The 17,145-nt window shown below is 44.9% G+C and overlaps 1 protein-coding gene across 1 annotated transcript in view; it reads right to left on the reverse strand.

Moving 5' to 3' along the window:
- bmpr1aa (bone morphogenetic protein receptor, type IAa) overlaps positions 1-17,145 on the reverse strand; it is a 192,912-nt gene that overhangs the window by 26,690 nt on the left and 149,077 nt on the right. The window contains exons 4-6 of the mRNA XM_084322085.1: positions 7,266-7,428; positions 1,596-1,698; positions 861-960 (exon numbers count right to left, since the gene is read on the reverse strand). Of these exons, the coding sequence (XP_084178211.1) occupies positions 861-960; positions 1,596-1,698; positions 7,266-7,428 (366 nt within the window). The remainder of the gene's footprint in view (positions 1-860; positions 961-1,595; positions 1,699-7,265; positions 7,429-17,145) is intronic.

Here is a 17,145-nt window from a genome sequence, read left to right on the forward strand (position 1 = left end):
GCCTTCCTTGGTTATTCTGTGAAGAACTGGCGTTTGACTTGACAACGGCTCTAAAACACATGAATCAACCATCTCAAAGAGGCACCGATAAAGCCAGCAGGATTACTTGGCCTTTTTTAATTAGAAGGAACAATGGACCAGATCCCAGATCAGAAGGTAAATACAGTTGTGTAACTGGCCCCAGTGGTCATAAAGCTAGAGGTGATGTCATCAAGAGGGGAATCAGAAGGAAGCCATCTTACAGAGACTCTTAACCCTAGGATGACCGGAGTAAATACAGTATGATAGCATGTACAATAATGCTGTATATACTATATATATATATATTTATTCTTACCGTATAAATATGTATTCAAATCTGTCTGTACATAGTTACATACATATAATCCTTTTTACATACCTGTAGATACTATATCTATATCTGTACATATATCCCTTACCTAGTCTTACTAGTTACGCTGCTGGCCAGTATGACTTACTACCATAGTGTCTTTATACCTGTATCACTGTACATATTAATAATACAACTCTGTACATACATCTGATTAGCACTATTACTCAGTAGTACTAATTTATATATTTTATACCGAGTTGAATCACCTGTACATTGTATATTATTATTGCACTTTACTGTTACATTTGCACTTTGGTTGGATAACTTATTTTTTTGTACTGTACTTGTGCTGTATGATGACAATTTGACATTTGAATGGAATCTAATGGAATCTAATACAGTGACCCAGAACACCCCGTATCTATTTGTATCATCAGTTCTGCATTAGTACTGGTAGTCATAGCAACAGTGCAGTGAAGTAGTGCCGCGTGCTCCTTCTGTACGGCAGGTTTGGCGGAAGCCTCACCATTGTCCGTGGGCGGTGGTAACGTGGGCTGGAGGTCCCGGTTGCAGAAGTCTGTACTGCAGCACTCTATGGTTCTCCTGGTCTGAGCCCTCGGAGAGTCCTGGAGGACGAGTCATCAATTCATCAAGTCAATTAACCAATCAATCAATCTTTTTTCAACGTATTGGAAACCACAACGACTGGGGTGTTTGGTGAAGCACCGTGTTCAGACGACTCGCAGGGCTGGTGCTATTTTATATAATATATTATTTAAGTTATGATAATATATCTGTAATAGATTCATGTCAACATTGTAATATGGTATTACTCACTCTGACACATTGTGACATTGTAATATTGTATTACTCAGACACATTGTGACATTGTAATATGGTATTACTCAGACACATTGTGACATTGTAATATTGTATTACTCTGACACATTGTGACATTGTAATATTGTATTACTCAGACACATTGTGACATTGTAATATTGTATAACTGAGACACATTGTGACATTGTAATATGGTATAACTCAGATAACAGATTAGCAACGATCAGTCACTTGAACCTGAAATTAACTTCAATAAATCCAACATTAATTTCTAATCTAGATTAGCATACAATGCCTGCCATTTAAAATACACCATATAATTACGTAAAAACACAAATGATTTACACAGGCTTATGATTATGTTGCAATGCACAGTGTTCCATCTATGTAGTATACTGTAGCAGTATGTATTATACTGTACCTTGCACTGGAAGTGGGAGCCTTCGAATTTCATGCACCCTGATGTCAGAATGGCCTCACCATGCTCGTCCTCCTCAATGATAGCAAAACACTGGCCGTTGGTCCTGCAACACACAGACAAGACAGACAGTCAGACAGACACACAAACAAACTCAGTACAATGACCATCCTGATCGTTAAGTCTATATTCATTCAGTTGTGACACCGGGAAATAACTGTATGTAACTAACCATGCAATGCTGTGTAGTAGATTACTGGTAGTAGGAGTAACAGACAATACAAGTTAATAGCACTTTGTTCATCCCAACATTGGGCTAGATCTGCTAGGTCTGCTAGATCTGCTAGATCTGCTAGGTCTGCTAGGTCTGCTAGATCTGCTAGGTCTGCTAGATCTGCTAGATCTGCTAGGTCTGTTAGGTCTGCTAGATCTGCTAGGTCTGCTAGGTCTGCTAGATCTGCTAGGTATGCTAAGTGTCTGCCAGACTGATGTTGGGCTAGGTCTGCTTGAGCACCAGTGGCTTAGTGTAGTGGCTGAACTGTGGAACTATGTGTCGAGTGTCAGTGGCTTAGTGTAGTGGCTGAACTGTGGAACTATGTGTAGAGCGTCAGTGGGTTTGTGTAGTGGCTGAACTGTGGAACTATGTGCCGAGCGTCAGTGGGTTAGTGTAGTGGCTGAACTGTGGAACTATGTGCCGAGCGTCAGTGGGTTAGTGTAGTGGCTGAACTGTGGAACTATGTGTTGAGCGTCAGTGGGTTAGTGTAGTGGCTGAACTGTGGAACTATGTGTCGAGCGTCAGTGGGTTAGTGTAGTGGCTGAACTGTGGAACTATGTGTCGAGCGTCACTGGGTTAGTGTAGTGGCTGAACTGTGGAACTATGTGTTGAGCGTCAGTGGGTTAGTGTAGTGGCTGAACTGTGGAACTATGTGTCGAGCGTCACTGGGTTAGTGTAGTGGCTGAACTGTGGAACTATGTGTAGAGCGTCAGTGGGTTAGTGTAGTGGCTGAACTGTGGAACTATGTGTAGAGCGTCAGTGGGTTAGTGTAGTGGCTGAACTGTGGAACTATGTGTTGAGCGTCAGTGGGTTAGTGTAGTGGCTGAACTGTGGAACTATGTGTCGAGCGTCACTGGGTTAGTGTAGTGGCTGAACTGTGGAACTATGTGTTGAGCGTCAGTGGGTTAGTGTAGTGGCTGAACTGTGGAACTATGTGTTAAGCGCCACTGGGTTAGTGTAGTGGCTGAACTGTGGAACTATGTGTTGAGCGCCACTGGGTTAGTGTAGTGGCTGAACTGTGGAACTATGTGTTGAGCGTCAGTGGGTTAGTGTAGTGGCTGAACTGTGAAACTATGTGTTGAGCGTCAGTGGGTTAGTGTAGTGGCTGAACTGTGGAACTATGTGTCGAGCGTCAGTGGGTTAGTGTAGTGGCTGAACTGTGGAACTATGTGTTGAGCGTCAGTGGGTTAGTGTAGTGGCTGAACTGTGGAACTATGTGTTGAGCGTCAGTGGGTTAGTGTAGTGGCTGAACTGTGGAACTATGTGTTGAGCGTCAGTGGGTTAGTGTAGTGGCTGAACTGTGGAACTATGTGTTGAGCGTTAGTGGGTTAGTGTAGTGGCTGAACTGTGGAACTATGTGTTGAGCGTCAGTGGGTTAGTGTAGTGGCTGAACTGTGGAACTATGTGTCGAGCGTCACTGGGTTAGTGTAGTGGCTGAACTGTGGAACTATGTGTTGAGCGTCAGTGGGTTAGTGTAGTGGCTGAACTGTGGAACTATGTGTCGAGCGTCAGTGGGTTAGTGTAGTGGCTGAACTGTGGAACTGTGTTGAGCGTTAGTGGGTTAGTGTAGTGGCTGAACTGTGGAACTATGTGTCGAGCGTCAGTGAGTTAGTGTAGTGGCTGAACTGTGGAACTATGTGTTGAGCGTCAGTGGGTTAGTGTAGTGGCTGAACTGTGGAACTATGTGTCGAGCGTCAGTGGGTTAGTGTAGTGGCTGAACTGTGGAACTATGTGTTGAGCGCCAGTGGGTTAGTGTAGTGGCTGAACTGTGGAACTATGTGTCGAGCGTCAGTGGGTTAGTGTAGTGGCTGAACTGTGGAACTATGTGTTGAGCGTCAGTGGGTTAGTGTAGTGGCTGAACTGTGGAACTATGTGTCGAGCGTCAGTGGGTTAGTGTAGTGGCTGAACTGTGGAACTATGTGTTGAGCGTCAGTGGGTTAGTGTAGTGGCTGAACTGTGGAACTATGTGTCGAGCGCCACTGGGTTAGTGTAGTGGCTGAACTGTGGAACTATGTGTTGAGCGTCAGTGGGTTAGTGTAGTGGCTGAACTGTGGAACTATGTGTTGAGCGTCAGTGGGTTAGTGTAGTGGCTGAACTGTGGAACTATGTGTCGAGTGCCACTGGGTTAGTGTAGTGGCTGAACTGTGGAACTATGTGTCGAGTGCCACTGGGTTAGTGTAGTGGCTGAACTGTGGAACTATGTGTCGAGCGTCAGTGGGTTAGTGTAGTGGCTGAACTGTGGAACTATGTGTAGAGCATCAGTGGGTTAGTGTAGTGGCTGAACTGTGGAACTATGTGTCGAGCGTCAGTGGGTTAGTGTAGTGGCTGAACTGTGGAACTATGTGTGGAGCGTCAGTGGGTTAGTGTAGTGGCTGAACTGTGGAACTATGTGTTGAGCGTCACTGGGTTAGTGTAGTGGCTGAACTGTGGAACTATGTGTTGAGCGTTAGTGGGTTAGTGTAGTGGCTGAACTGTGGAACTATGTGTTGAGCGTCAGTGGGTTAGTGTCGTGGCTGAACTGTGGAACTATGTGTCGAGCGTCAGTGGGTTAGTGTAGTGGCTGAACTGTGGAACTATGTGTTGAGCGCCAGTGGGTTAGTGTAGTGGCTGAACTGTGGAACTATGTGTTGAGCGCCACTGGGTTAGTGTAGTGGCTGAACTGTGGAACTATGTGTCGAGCGTCAGTGGGTTAGTGTAGTGGCTGAACTGTGGAACTATGTGTAGAGCGTCAGTGGGTTAGTGTAGTGGCTGAACTGTGGAACTATGTGCCGAGCGCCACTGGGTTAGTGTAGTGGCTGAACTGTGAAACTATGTGTTGAGCGTCAGTGGGTTAGTGTAGTGGCTGAACTGTGGAACTATGTGTCGAGCGTCAGTGGGTTAGTGTAGTGGCTGAACTGTGGAACTATGTGTTGAGCGCCACTGGGTTAGTGTAGTGGCTGAACTGTGGAACTATGTGTAGAGCGTCAGTGGGTTAGTGTAGTGGCTGAACTGTGGAACTATGTGTTGAGCATCAGTGGGTTAGTGTAGTGGCTGAACTGTGGAACTATGTGTTGAGCGTCAGTGGGTTAGTGTAGTGGCTGAACTGTGGAACTATGTGCCGAGCGTCACTGGGTTAGTGTAGTGGCTGAACTGTGGAACTATGTGTTGAGCGCCACTGGGTTAGTGTAGTGGCTGAACTGTGGAACTATGTGTTGAGCGTCAGTGGGTTAGTGTAGTGGCTGAACTGTGGAACTATGTGTCGAGCGTCAGTGGGTTAGTGTAGTGGCTGAACTGTGGAACTATGTGTCGAGCGTCAGTGGGTTAGTGTAGTGGCTGAACTGTGGAACTATGTGTTGAGCGTCACTGGGTTAGTGTAGTGGCTGAACTGTGGAACTATGTGTTGAGCGCCACTGGGTTAGTGTAGTGGCTGAACTGTGGAACTATGTGTCGAGCGCCACTGGGTTAGTGTAGTGGCTGAACTGTGGAACTATGTGTCGAGCGTCAGTGGGTTAGTGTAGTGGCTGAACTGTGGAACTATGTGTTGAGCGTCAGTGGGTTAGTGTAGTGGCTGAACTGTGGAACTATGTGTTGAGCGCCAGTGGGTTAGTGTAGTGGCTGAACTGTGGAACTATGAGTTGAGCGCCAGTGGGTTAGTGTAGTGGCTGAACTGTGGAACTATGTGTTGAGCGTCAGTGGGTTAGTGTAGTGGCTGAACTGTGGAACTATGTGTTGAGCGCCACTGGGTTAGTGTCGTGGCTGAACTGTGGAACTATGTGTTGAGCGCCACTGGGTTAGTGTAGTGGCTGAACTGTGGAACTATGTGTTGAGCGTCAGTGGGTTAGTGTAGTGGCTGAACTGTGGAACTATGTGTAGAGCGTCAGTGGGTTAGTGTAGTGGCTGAACTGTGGAACTATGTGTCGAGCGTTACTGGGTTAGTGTAGTGGCTGAACTGTGGAACTATGTGTTGAGCGTCAGTGGGTTAGTGTAGTGGCTGAACTGTGGAACTATGTGTCGAGCGTCAGTGGGTTAGTGTAGTGGCTGAACTGTGGAACTATGTGTCGAGCGTCAGTGGGTTAGTGTAGTGGCTGAACTGTGGAACTATGTGTTGAGCGTCAGTGGGTTAGTGTAGTGGCTGAACTGTGGAACTATGTGTTGAGCGCCACTGGGTTAGTGTAGTGGCTGAACTGTGGAACTATGTGTTGAGCGTCAGTGGGTTAGTGTAGTGGCTGAACTGTGGAACTATGTGTCGAGCGTCAGTGGGTTAGTGTAGTGGCTGAACTGTGGAACTATGTGTAGAGCGTCAGTGGGTTAGTGTAGTGGCTGAACTGTGGAACTATGTGTTGAGCGTCAGTGGGTTAGTGTAGTGGCTGAACTGTGGAACTATGTGTTGAGCGTCAGTGGGTTAGTGTAGTGGCTGAACTGTGGAACTATGTGTTGAGCGTCACTGGGTTAGTGTAGTGGCTGAACTGTGGAACTATGTGCCGAGCGTCACTGGGTTAGTGTAGTGGCTGAACTGTGGAACTATGTGTTGAGCGCCACTGGGTTAGTGTCGTGGCTGAACTGTGGAACTATGTGTCGAGCGCCACTGGGTTAGTGTAGTGGCTGAACTGTGGAACTATGTGTTGAGCGTCAGTGGGTTAGTGTAGTGGCTGAACTGTGGAACTATGTGTAGAGCGTCAGTGGGTTAGTGTAGTGGCTGAACTGTGGAACTATGTGTCGAGCGTTACTGGGTTAGTGTAGTGGCTGAACTGTGGAACTATGTGTTGAGCGTCAGTGGGTTAGTGTAGTGGCTGAACTGTGGAACTATGTGTTGAGCGTCAGTGGGTTAGTGTAGTGGCTGAACTGTGGAACTATGTGTCGAGCGTCAGTGGGTTAGTGTAGTGGCTGAACTGTGGAACTATGTGTCGAGCGTCAGTGGGTTAGTGTAGTGGCTGAACTGTGGAACTATGTGTTGAGCGTCAGTGGGTTAGTGTAGTGGCTGAACTGTGGAACTATGTGTCGAGCGTCACTGGGTTAGTGTAGTGGCTGAACTGTGGAACTATGTGTTGAGCGTCAGTGGGTTAGTGTAGTGGCTGAACTGTGGAACTATGTGTCGAGCGTCACTGGGTTAGTGTAGTGGCTGAACTGTGGAACTATGTGTCGAGCGTCACTGGGTTAGTGTAGTGGCTGAACTGTGGAACTATGTGTTGAGCGTCAGTGGGTTAGTGTAGTGGCTGAACTGTGGAACTATGTGTTGAGCGTCAGTGGGTTAGTGTAGTGGCTGAACTGTGGAACTGTGTTGAGCGTCAGTGGGTTAGTGTAGTGGCTGAACTGTGGAACTATGTGTTGAGCGTCAGTGGGTTAGTGTAGTGGCTGAACTGTGGAACTATGTGTCGAGCGCCACTGGGTTAGTGTAGTGGCTGAACTGTGGAAGCACTCACTCGCAGGTGTTGTTCTTGGCGTCCTCGGGACAGTGTCCGGAGCAGTAGCAGCTGAGGAAGCGGGCAGCGTCCTCGGGGGCCACAGTGGAGTCGTCCCCAGGCCGCCTGGCCTCGGGCTTGGCCCCCGTCCCCTGGAGCACGTGGTCCGGGTTCTGTCCTGCTGCTGTTGGGGGACGGAGAGAGAGAGAGAGAGGGAGAGAGAGAGAGAGATAGGGGGGGAGAGAGAGAGAGAGAGAGGGAGAGAGAGAGAGAGAGAGAGGGAGAGATTCCAAATCAGATGCCAGGCTGCCTACAGAGATTCACATTAACACACTGGGGGCGGACACAGAAATTGATATTCAGATATATAAAACTATATATATATATAATAAAAAAATAAAATACATAATAAAAAAATAAAATACAACAAAAAAATATATTGTCAATAGAGTCCTTGCACGAAATGTTAGTGTACTTCTTTTTCTTTCAACATGGCTGCCTGTAACCATTGGTAACCACTTTCAAAAGGAAGTGTAACTGGAAAAGCATGACATTGCTATTCTACTGGGACGTATTGACAAGATCCAATAACAAGACACCAAAGTATTATGTTCTTGTTGATTTCTCATAAATCAGCACGTAGCAACCGTTGGTTTCGCACACAGTGACCGGTGTCTCTTGCAACAACAAAAAAAACGGTTGCTATGTTACAGGCAGCCATCCTGGGAGAGTAAAGAGGACGACATAAACAGTCCGCGCGCAAGGGCCTCCATTATATTCACAGAAATAGCCTTGAACTTATGGTCTGTATAAAATACACACACACACACAAGTACAACACCAAAAAGAACACAGAGGGAAGGAGAGAAAGGTAGAGAGAGAGAGAGAGAGAGAGAGAGAGAGAGAGAGAGAGAGAGAGAGAGAGAGAGAGAGAGAGAGAGAGACAGCAGAAAGACAAGACCAGGAGGAAGAGGAGGACGAAGAAGAGAAGAGAAAGGAGGACAGATAAACGGTTTTATTTTATAATGCCAATAAAAATGTCAACATCCATCATGGGTTCGTTCCGTCTGAGTCACAGACTGTTCTCTCCCGGCAAGACATCTGTCTCTCCCTGTGCCTTTCTGCCCGGCTACTGTGCCAACTGGCAATCCTCGACAGATACAGAGCCCATCGCTGGAGTCAACGCCTGAAAGGTTTCCACTCAGCATTAGCCTGGATAAGCCGTTTGATCTGAGGGCATTTTCTACCACACAAATACCCCACAGAAAATAGCGTGTATAATAATACACTCAATATAATCTACTGACTGTAGTTTAACTACTTTACTATTGTTGAGTGACTTGTGAAAAAGCAATTGTATGCCACTGTATTCATAGTTTTACAGTTTTGCTTCAGGGTCGTACACTCTAGGGCTCCAAGCCCATACAGTATGTTCCAACGACTAAATGCCCCCTTTCTGGGTATTTATGGTTTTGGGGAAATGTTCTAGGAATTCCATAACTCCATTGGAGTTATCAACGTAGAGGAACAGATGAGACAGACACACACAGATTTATTTCACTAAAAGTGCCAACGACCAAACATTGGCACTTTATTTTTTAAATAAATCAATGCAGTGTGTGCAGGAGTCATGCCTCTCTCTATATGGACTCGATGTTGTGGGTTTGATTCCCTGCACCACTAAGGAGAAAACACAGTCGTGGGTTTGATTCCCTGCACCACTAAGGAGAAAACACAGTCGTGGGTTTGATTCCCTGCACCACTAAGGAGAAAACACAGTCGTGGGTTTGATTCCCTGCACCACTAAGGAGAAAACACAGTCAGGCAGACATCTCTACGACAGACATCTCTACGACAGACATCTTCAGAACTGGGCAAATCACACAGAAACTATCTGGATAAGTAGGGTTGGGCACCGAGAACCGGTTCTAATAGGAACCGGTTCCTAACTTCCGGTTCTGGAACCGGAAGTAACATATTTGCATTTCGATTCTTAAAAAATAAATATATAGATATATATCGTTTTTTTTTTTTTTTTTACTTTGTTAATTAATACCCTAGTTACAGTACAGCAACCAAATTAAACTGTATCAAGTCAACTGACAATGTGAATAGTATGAAAAATATTAAAGATTAAAAAAAAAAATAGTAATAATCTCCTGTGAAATAAACTGTGACCTGTTTTGACCTGCAGCTCAAAGAATCGGAATCGAGAATAGTTTAGAACAGGAATCGAAATGGAGAATCGGAACCGGAATCGTTCAAATCCAAACGATGCCCAACCCTATGGATAAGAGAGATAGCACTCTGGGAAATAGAGGGGGAAATCCTGTTTTTATTTTGGGTGAACTGCCCCTTTAAGTACTATTCCTTCCAGGCTACGACGGCTACTGTCTGAGGAGGGCGGCCTGGACTCATGTGATGGATCTGCTCCATATAAGGTCGTGAGGCTATTTATACTACTCAGTGTGTCGTACACCACTCTAATTATCATTATTCTCAATCTCACCACAATTAGGAGAGGAAACAGACAACAAGAAACAAGTTGGTCTGAATCACAGGAAACGTGTGTTTTTAAGAATGATCTCTGTGACATATATATGAGAGAGAGAGAGAGAGAGAGAGAGAGAGAGAGAGAGAGAGAGAGAGAGAGAGAGAGAGAGAGAGAGAGAGAGAGAGAGAGAGAGAGAGAGAGAGAGAGAGAGAGAGAGAGAGAGAGAGAGAGAGAGAGAGAGAGAGAGAGGGAGATAGAGAGAAAGAAAGAAAGACAGATAGAGGGAGGCACACACACACAGAGAAAGATAGAGGGGAGAGAGAAAGAGAGAGGGAGCCACACAGACAGAGACAGAGAGAGAGACAGATAGATAGAGAGAGGAAAGAGACAGATCACAGAGAGAAAGACAGGAGACAGACAGACAGACAGACGAGGGAGAGAGAAACAGAGGATAGAGAGAAAGAGAGATACAGAGGCCCCGTCCACACGAACGCTGGTTTTAATATAACCATGATTGTATGTGCGCAGTTGCACTGTTCGGCCACACACAACCGGGGATTTGCTACACTGCAACCGCGGTCTTTGAAACCGGTGGCCAGGGTGGAGTTGTGCGGTTTTGCAGTTGCGTGTGGGCATAGCAACCGAGGTTATTCCCAGTGTTTACAGCAGAGCTGTCGCAATTATTCCCCATGTTCACGGCAGACCGCGGGGTAGAGATTAGAGCAGAGCCAACTACACCAGTGTTTACAGCAGAGCTGTCCCAAGTAGCGTTATATGAAAATGATTGTAACAAACTTTTGTTCAAAACGTATCGTCTGTGTTGAAGAGTGTTGTGATCGACTGATGTCTGTTGACGCTCAGAGAAAACATGTAGCTGCAGCTAAACTAAACTCATGTGTTGTCAAGTTATTGTTATAAGGAACCCAGTCCAGACTGCATCCCCTTAACAATTGTTTGTATTGAGCCGTATTGTATTGTACCCATTCTGCAATGTGTTAAATAACGTTTGCATCCATTTCATATCGGTAACGTTACCACATTACGTTAGCATTTAAGCTATATACTATACATGGATATAGCCATTCACATTAGCATGTAGCTAACAACACCGGCGGTCTTTTGTGAGACTAAACTATCCGCTCTTGGTGGTAAATTGTGTTGCTGATGGTTTTGTTTCATCAACAAAATGAGAGGCAGAACACACAGTGAATGTATCCGTTTGTTTATTGCAGTTTCTTTCTTTGCTGAAAATATATGTTCCGTTGGCAAAATTATCAATAGGGTCCAGCTATGTTTCTAAACAGGAAGTTCTTCTTCTTCTTCTTCTTCAGTGAATTAATGGCAGATCGCAACCACAGGAAGTTTAGTGAGCGTTCAGCCTTTTCTGATTGGTTGAAATGGCCTTCATGTCTGAACAACATCGCCGCCTACTGTTTTGGCATTGTACTAAATGTATCGGTTGCTGGGTTCCCAGCTCTACCGTGAGTACGCAGTTATACACGGTTGTTCACCTGTGTTCACCGTGTGGACGGAGTTTTATTTTTTCAAACTTCGGTCATATTAAATCCAAACGCTCGTGTGGACAGGGCCAGAGAGAGAGAGAGACAGATGATAGAGAGAGAGACAAACAGACAGAGAGAGCGAGAGACGGAGAGAGAGACAGGCGGGGTCTTCTAAGGTCTAGAATGCAACTTCAAAGTAAAAACAAATCACACTGATCCTCATTAATGTGTCAGAAGGCCATATATCACTGCTGCTCGATAAGGCCGACTCGCGCCCACAACAGGAGTACATGCACACCAGCATAAACACTGGCCCTGCTATGCGATGTGGCTATTTTACAAAGAAATGTACCCCGACATCCATCACACGACGGAGTAGTGCAGCTGTAATTTATCTACTTATTATCACATGGCGTTTTTTGCTACGAGGCCACCGCCAGAAGTGGAGAACAGTTTAAAATAAAAGAAAAAAGTCAGCGGCGACACAAACCCAGGGGTGGATTTGAGGGGCGAGACGAGAGGGCCTCGGTAAACACAAATAAAGAGATGCACCTCCCCTCCTTAACTGCTTTTTAGGAGATAATGACGGAAAACAAAGAGGTTTAATGGCTCAACGTTGACGTTCCCTTTGTTTTGGCCGAGTCTCCCGCCGCACTGAGCCGCGTGTCCGACGTCACAGACGTCTCTCCTCCCGAGGGGAACGGGAGCTGCGGGGCGGCGGTTACATTTTATTACCGACACGGTCAAGGTCAGGAGGAGGCCGCTCCTTATAGAGCAGCGCAGCAGCACGTCACGGGAGGCGTGTTCCAAGGGGAAATACACCCCAAATTCTGATTAATTAAAATTCTTTATTGTAAGGTAAAATAGGGGCATACAGACTATATCTATACTTTTGTTTACACCGTTTATTATTCTCATATTTGTATATTCGGATTTAATTATGTTGTTTACACCATTTATTTTTCAAATTTGATTGTCTATATTTATGTCTTTCTACTATTACCCTGCCCATACCTGTACCTCCCCTCCCCCATGGTGCCCGAATTTCCACAAGGGGATCAATAAAGGAATTCTCTTAAAATATAAATCACGTTATTTCTACTAGGGGTAGGGAGAGGGGGGGGGGGGGGGGGTGAGGGTCTTATCCTAAATTATTCTATCTTCTAAGAATAAAGAAATATTCCAGATTCCAAAACCAGTTTTTGGTCTTGTGATATTATGTCAGCTTTCTCACGACCTTAAGAGCTAGACGCCGTTTGCTCACTAAACCCTACAGATTGCCTGGATTAGCCGAGCAGAAAGACTCACACATTATTATACAAGCTTTGTACCACAACGGTTAGTAGCAATCCAGAACGTAATCTTTCCAATTGTGACCCCCCCAAGCAAATCTAAATTGTAAAGATTCCCACCTCTAATCTCCGTTTTTGCTCTTTGAACGTGAGAAGGTCACTCCTTAAGCTGAACACCAGAGAGACAGGACTGTAGTGATGATGTCATCAAGAAGAGACACATCCTGGAGCTGCTCGTAATAGTGGAACAACTCCTATAGGACACTATGACCGTAACCATGGTGACTTTGATGGGATGTGGGCACACGTAATTCTTCTTCATACCTACATATACACCTGCATATAACCCAAATAACTCTTTATGATAGCATGTAAAATAATGCTATACATTATCTGTACATATCCCTTACCTACTCTTACTAGTTACGCTGCTGGCCAGTATGACTTAATAGTTACTACCATAGTGTTTATACCTGTATCATTGTACATATTAATACTACGACTCTGTACATACATCTGATTAGCACTATTACTCAGTAGTACACATTTATATATCTTATACCCAGTTTAATCACCTGTACATTGTATATTACGGTTGCACTTTACCGTTACATTTGTACTCTCCTTGTACTGTACTCGTGCTGTGCTGTATGCTGATCAATACATTGAATCTAATCCAATCTAATGTGCTGATTCAAAGCTGTAAGCCCTTGATTTAAATAAAACTAATTTGGACGTAATAATCGCTCAAAGAAGAATCCTATGAGCCCAAACCAACCAACTCCAAGAAAGTTCCCAGGTTGCCGACATCACAAATTCAAGTGTTTAGCAATGCTCTGATCTCCAGTGCAGGGAGACGCCTGTGTTTACTGCGTGAGATCACTGGAACAACAACCGCGTAGGTTCTGCTTTAGGGTGGATTTCCCCTTTTAAAACGTTGTGTATGAGCTCACTCTCCTACTGGACGTGACCAACTCCACCTCTCTCTCTCTCTCTCTCTCTCCGGCCTTTAACAGCTACCCCCCATTACTGTTCATCAGGGGACAATCACGTCCTACTTTTTTTTTTTTAACAATCCTTTCTCTTAACGGGATTCTCTCTCTCCCTCTCCTGGTCTCCTCATTAATTTCCTTCAGTTTCTACATTGTTCTGTTCCTTGTTTCCTTCCCTAGTCCCTTCTTCTTCTCTCCTCCAATCTCTCTCTCCTACACAGCCTTCTAGCTCCACCTCCAACCTGGTTTCTACCTACTTCCTTCTCCAACTCTCCTCCTCGCCTTATTTCCCCAGTTCCCCCCCCCCCCCCCCCCCGGGATGTGGGGGCTCAGAGCAGCACAAAGTGAGGTCTGTGTGTGGCTGGCTGGCTGCGGGCACTTCCTCTGGTGCATGACGTGACTGGAGCCCTTCTCCAGTTCAGACATGTCTGCTGAGGGAGCAGCTCACCTGTAAACCTACACTTTGAGTCTCTCTCTCTCGCTCTCTCTCTCTCTCTCTCGCTCTCTCTCTCGCTCTCTCTCTCGCTCTGTCTCTCTCTCTCTCTCTCTCTCGCTCTCTCTCGCTCTCTCTCTCGCTCTCCCTCTCGCTCTCTCTCTCCAACTACTGAACGGTGAACAGCGACTCTAAATTCAGCCTGTGTTTTCCTGTGTAATGCTATTTGCAAATGAGCATGAAGAAAGGAAACAGAGAGAGAGAGCGAGACAGAGAAAGAGACAAAGAGAGAGAGACTTCTCCACCATAAAGACTGTACAAGAAATTCCTTCTGTAATGTACTGATTTCTTTTGTTTTCTCTGTTTGATTGTTTTGTTTTGTTTGGCTTTGGCAATGTAAACGTATGTCAATAAAGCCGATTTGAATTTAATTGAATTGACTTCTTCCTCCTCCTCCGTCAGTTAATCTCTACTCACAACACTCAACTGTCCTGTCCACATGGAACCTCTACCTGCTCGTTTATGTAAAGCCAGGAAGCAAAGAGACACTACATTAAAAGTGGACATGGATTAAAGATAAAGTCTTAGACCGAAAACATAGTTTAAAAAGCTTTCAGCAGGGATCTCCATCAAGGGAGAATCCTGAATCCTAAATGATTTTAGGCGTGTCTACGATTATAGAATCAACCAACGCCTTAATATCGGAAGAGCAGATGAAACACCAAACTAACCTTGGCTAAGAAAAGGCACTGGAAGTCAAAGGAACAGCAACAAGAGATCAAAAGAGTAACACAGCGATATGACTGCAGCCGTACTGAAGAACTCTCTCTCTCTAGGGCGGCAACACTGACACAACTTCAAAAGGAAAAACAAATCACACTGATCCTCATTAATGTGTCAGAAGGCCATATATCACTGCTGCAGTTACTTATGAACAGACAGGAAGAGAGAGAGAGGGAGAGGGAGAGAGAGAGAAATCACTGCTCAGGGTGACAGTATAGTAGTATGTGGGGGGTTTGTGAGTTCATGGCCCTATCTCTCCAGCAGGGCAGCTCGGACCGTAGAACAAACACTAATTTGTTGTACAAACAGCAGTTGCCAGGCGCTATCTGGGCCCTGTGCGCTGGGCAACACCCTGACAAAATAAAGAGCTAATGGTGGCTCTCTCTCTCTCTCTCTCTGCTGGGAGATAGGGAGGGGAAGGCGGCTTCTGAGAAGCTGTGAGCTGGCTGGCTTTGAAGTGGTCCCTTTATCAGTGATGAGGGGGGGGGGGCAGGGAGAGATTAGAGGAGTCTATTGGTCCTTTTCCATTACATGGCACCAGCTCAACTCCACTTGTCTTTTTTGGTTTTCCACTGGGCAAACATACAGCACCGCCCGGCACTTTATTCTGGTATCACCTCCCTCTGGGTTCCCAGCGGGCCCGGGGAGACGCCACAAGGTGGCGTGAAAAAACTGCAGACCACCGATCGGTCGCAGAGAACAGTCTCTTGTAACACAACAGCACTATCATCTTTGTATTTTACATTTGACCTTTAGTCATTTAGCTGAAGGTATTTATCCAAAGCTGTGTACAACAGGTCAGCAGGAAGGGTACAACTCTGGCAGCTAAGTAAGATTGTTCATCAAACATGGTTGAACTTGAGTGTTACAGTCTTGAGTGCATAGTAGTAGTAAAGACATATTAGCATAGTAGGTAGTAGTAAAAACATATTAGTATAGTAGGTAGGGCTGTCTTAAATACTTTGAAGCTTCTTTCGATGGCATGAGCTTCGAACATAAAAAAAAAATCGAAGTGTAAAAAAAAAAACGCGACGCCACACAAAACATTAATAAGGCTATACCTATGCTGCTATGACTAATGTGTTACCAAGTTGGCTAATTTAATTGTAATCATCTGCTTTTGTAGGTGCATTGTCTGATATAATTATGAATGATAAATTAAATATAATTGTTTGCTTGATAGACGAAGGTTGCAACATAATTATGTAATGTCATGTCGTTGGCTGTGAGAGCAGCCCCACTGCACCCAGGCAGCGCAGCTGAGTGAAACCTTGTTGGCTGCGTCACAGTCACGAAAGGGGCTACTTAATTAACTAATCCAATCCACTTTATTTACATTTAAAAAAAAAAAAAAAAAAAAAGTTTACCAAAGTGCTGTACAAGTCCCACAACATAAGATAAAAAAAATATAATAATAATATTATAATTAAGATATATATTTTTTTCTCTCTCGAAGCTTCGAATTAAAATTGAAGCTCGGCCCGAAGCTTCGATGCCAAAAAAAGCTTCGAAGGTCAGCCCTAATAGTAGGTAGTAGTATAGACATATTAGCATAGTAGGTAGTAATAAAGACATATTAGCATAGTAGGTAGTAATATAGACATAATTACCATAGTAGGTAATATTATAGGCATGGACGATTATTTAGTAGAAAAGTGCATAATAGTAAGGTTAGTCATTTTTTTCCCTTCTTTCCATTTCAGATATTGATTGAAGAAGTGTGTTTTTAGTAGACAGCGAACATTTGAGCGTTCCACCATTCAACCAGGAAATGCTGTTCGGGTGAAAATCATATTAGAAGTTAATAAATCTAGATGATTTATGTCCTAAGTGTTCCTATTGTGTTGCTAAGCAGGGTCTACTTATAGGCGAAGTATTTCTACTGTTGGCCATTTGGTGAGCGAAGACGGCTGCTCTGGCCAGACTCACCACGCTGTTCTGTACCATTCACCTGCTAACACACTGTTCTGACAGCACAACACTGACGTGACTAAGATTTATTGCTGGGAGAAATGTTTTCAATGTAGGTTACATGATGGTGGATACTATGAGGTTCCTGACAACAGCAGCCTGCAGTGGAAAAGCAATGACTGAGGCCTTGTCCAGACAGAACAAATCTTTTTCGTTTTCATTTAAAAAAAAGTCAGTCAGTCTCTCCTCTCTCTCTGCAGGTCAGTCTCTATGTCTCTCCTCTCTGCAGGTCAGTCTCTATGTCTCTCCTCTCTGCAGGTCAGTCTCTATGTCTCTCCTCTCTGCAGGTCAGTCTCTATGTCTCTCCTCTCTGCAGGTCAGTCTCTATGTCTCTCCTCTCTGCAGGTCAGTCTCTATGTCTCTCCTCTCTCTCTGCAGGTCAGTCTCTATGTCTCTCCTCTCTGCAGGTCAGTCTCTATGTCTCTCCTCTCTGC

This window comes from Notolepis coatsorum, assembly GCF_963971535.1.
Source record: "Notolepis coatsorum genome assembly, chromosome: 9".
Lineage (NCBI taxonomy): Eukaryota > Metazoa > Chordata > Actinopteri > Aulopiformes > Paralepididae > Notolepis > Notolepis coatsorum.